We start from the raw sequence: 2,312 nt of genomic DNA, 5'->3' as shown, positions 1-2,312 counted from the left end.
CACAGCTCTATATAGAAAGCTGGATATATAGTATAGTTGGATATATAGCAAAATGTTACTATATTATCTCACAGCTCTATATAGAAAGCTGGATATATAGTATAGTTGGATATATAGCAAAATGTTACTATATTATCTCACAGCTCTATATATAAAGCTGGATATATAGTATCGTTGGATATATAGCAAAATGTTACTATATTATCTCACAGCTCTATATAGAAAGCTGGATATATAGTATAGTTGGATATATAGCAAAATGTTACTATATTATCTCACAGCTCTATATAGAAAGCTGGATATTTAGTATCGTTGGATATATAGCAAAATGCTACTATATTATCTCACAGCTCTATATAGAAAGCTGGATATATAGTATAGTTGGATATATAGCAAAATGCTACTATATTATCTCACAGCTCTATATAGAAAGCTGGATATATAGTATAGTTGGATATATAGCAAAATGTTACTATATTATCTCACAGCTCTATATAGAAAGCTGGATATATAGTATAGTTGGATATATAGCAAAATGTTACTATATTATCTCACAGCTCTATATAGAAAGCTGGATATATAGTATAGTTGGATATATAGCAAAATGCTACTATATTATCTCACAGCTCTATATAGAAAGCTGGATATATAGTATAGTTGGATATATAGCAAAATGTTACTATATTATCTCACAGCTCTATATAGAAAGCTGGATATATATTTATCCGCATACATATAGTACACTTATGTAAAACAATATAGGCCTATACAATGTAGCAAATACTGCTCAAGTTTTATATTTCATAGTAAAATGTAACTATATTATGACCCAGCTATCATGCTAAACTATAAGACATGAAGATAATATTGTAAACATTGATTTTCGAATATAAATTTGACCATAACGTCACTGATGAATCAGTCACAATAAGAGCAGGGATCAGTGGACGTGAATCACTCACTCCGATTCGGACGAGTCGTTGTCGAGCATTTTCGTCAGTCCGCTCGTCGACGCCCCGTTCAGATGATCCCGCCTAGCCCCGCCCCCTCGGCCCTCGCTGGAGGAGGGGCCCCGTGAGGAGGCGGAGTCTCCAGACAGCTGGTTGTGGATGCGGTTGATGGCGTTCCTCTCGGCGATGGGCGACAGCTGCTTCTTCTTCAGGATTCCTGCGCGGCACGGTCACACGTTAAAATTGAACACACTTTAAACTGGGCAGCAGCACTTATAGCTAGTCATAGTTCTAGTTATCATTAGTTATTATAGTTACAAATAGTTATAATTATTACAATTATAATTACTGTTGTGGTTATATTATAGTTAATAATATAGTTATAGTTATTATAATTATTAAGTACTGATAAAGTTAGGTATCGGTATTGTTACAATTATATCAGTATTACTCAAGTATTAGGTATACTTATAGTTATTATAGTTTTAAGTATAGTTTTGTTATCATTGTAATTATAACTATAATTAGTTATCACAGTTACTGTTATAGTTTTAATATAGTTATTGTATATTATAGTTATAGTTAGTTATTGCAATGATAATTATAGTTATGTTGATAGTTATCATTATCATTGTAGCTATAATTATATAGTTATCGGTATAGTGTTATAGTTATCGGTATATTGTTATAGTTATCGGTATAGTTATAGTTATCATTATGATTATCTCTATAATTACAGTTATTGTTATGTTATTATAATAATAGTTATCATTACAGTTATCTGTATTGTTATAATTATAGGTATCAGTATAGTTATAATTATAGTTAACTAAAGAATACTTTGTTCGCTCGTTCAGACCTTTGTGTGGCGGTGCGCTAGTGTTGGGTAAACTGGGCAGCAGCAGCAGCAGGTTTTCTGTCCCATGATCCTCTGCTCTGTCCTCGGGTTTGGACAGCATCTCCACCTTCAGACGCTCGTCTGCTGCTCCCGTCTCACCCTCCCACACATCTGATGAACAGATAGACGTTAGACACGCTAACAGAAGTGCAGAGTCGCGTGAACCGCCTGATGTCTTACCGTGAGGTTTGATGGGGCCGCTGGTGGCCAGATTCTCCCAGCATTCCTCCTGCGGGAACTCGCCCTCGTCTTCCTCGCTGTCAGACGAGTGTGTGGACGCATACGAGCCGCTCTGATCATCCTCCAGCTCCGAGAGATCGCTGTCAGAGTCTGAGTCGTGATCTACACACAGACACACACACACACACACAGACACAGACACACATGCATGGAGGATAAAGTGAGCTCACTGTGAGACATACACGTGTGTGTGTGTGTGTGTGTGTGTGTGTGTGTGTGTGTGT

General features: G+C 36.3%; 1 protein-coding gene across 1 annotated transcript in view; it reads right to left on the bottom strand.

Annotated features, from left to right (window-relative positions):
* Nucleotides 1–958: 958 nt before the first annotated feature.
* The window catches only part of celsr2 (cadherin, EGF LAG seven-pass G-type receptor 2), a 46,634-nt gene continuing 45,280 nt past the window's right edge, over nucleotides 959–2,312 (bottom strand). Inside the window, exons 29-31 of the mRNA XM_016255916.1 lie at nucleotides 2,029–2,253; nucleotides 1,810–1,959; nucleotides 959–1,167 (exon numbers count right to left, since the gene is read on the bottom strand). Coding sequence (XP_016111402.1) covers nucleotides 959–1,167; nucleotides 1,810–1,959; nucleotides 2,029–2,253 — 584 coding nt within the window. The remainder of the gene's footprint in view (nucleotides 1,168–1,809; nucleotides 1,960–2,028; nucleotides 2,254–2,312) is intronic.

Source organism: Sinocyclocheilus grahami, unplaced genomic scaffold (genome assembly GCF_001515645.1).
Source record: "Sinocyclocheilus grahami isolate Dianchi unplaced genomic scaffold, SAMN03320097.WGS_v1.1 scaffold1378.1, whole genome shotgun sequence".
NCBI classification, from domain to species: Eukaryota; Metazoa; Chordata; class Actinopteri; order Cypriniformes; family Cyprinidae; genus Sinocyclocheilus; species Sinocyclocheilus grahami.
The sequence above is the reverse complement of the archived record's forward strand: the minus strand, read 5'-3'. Positions and strand labels throughout refer to the sequence as shown.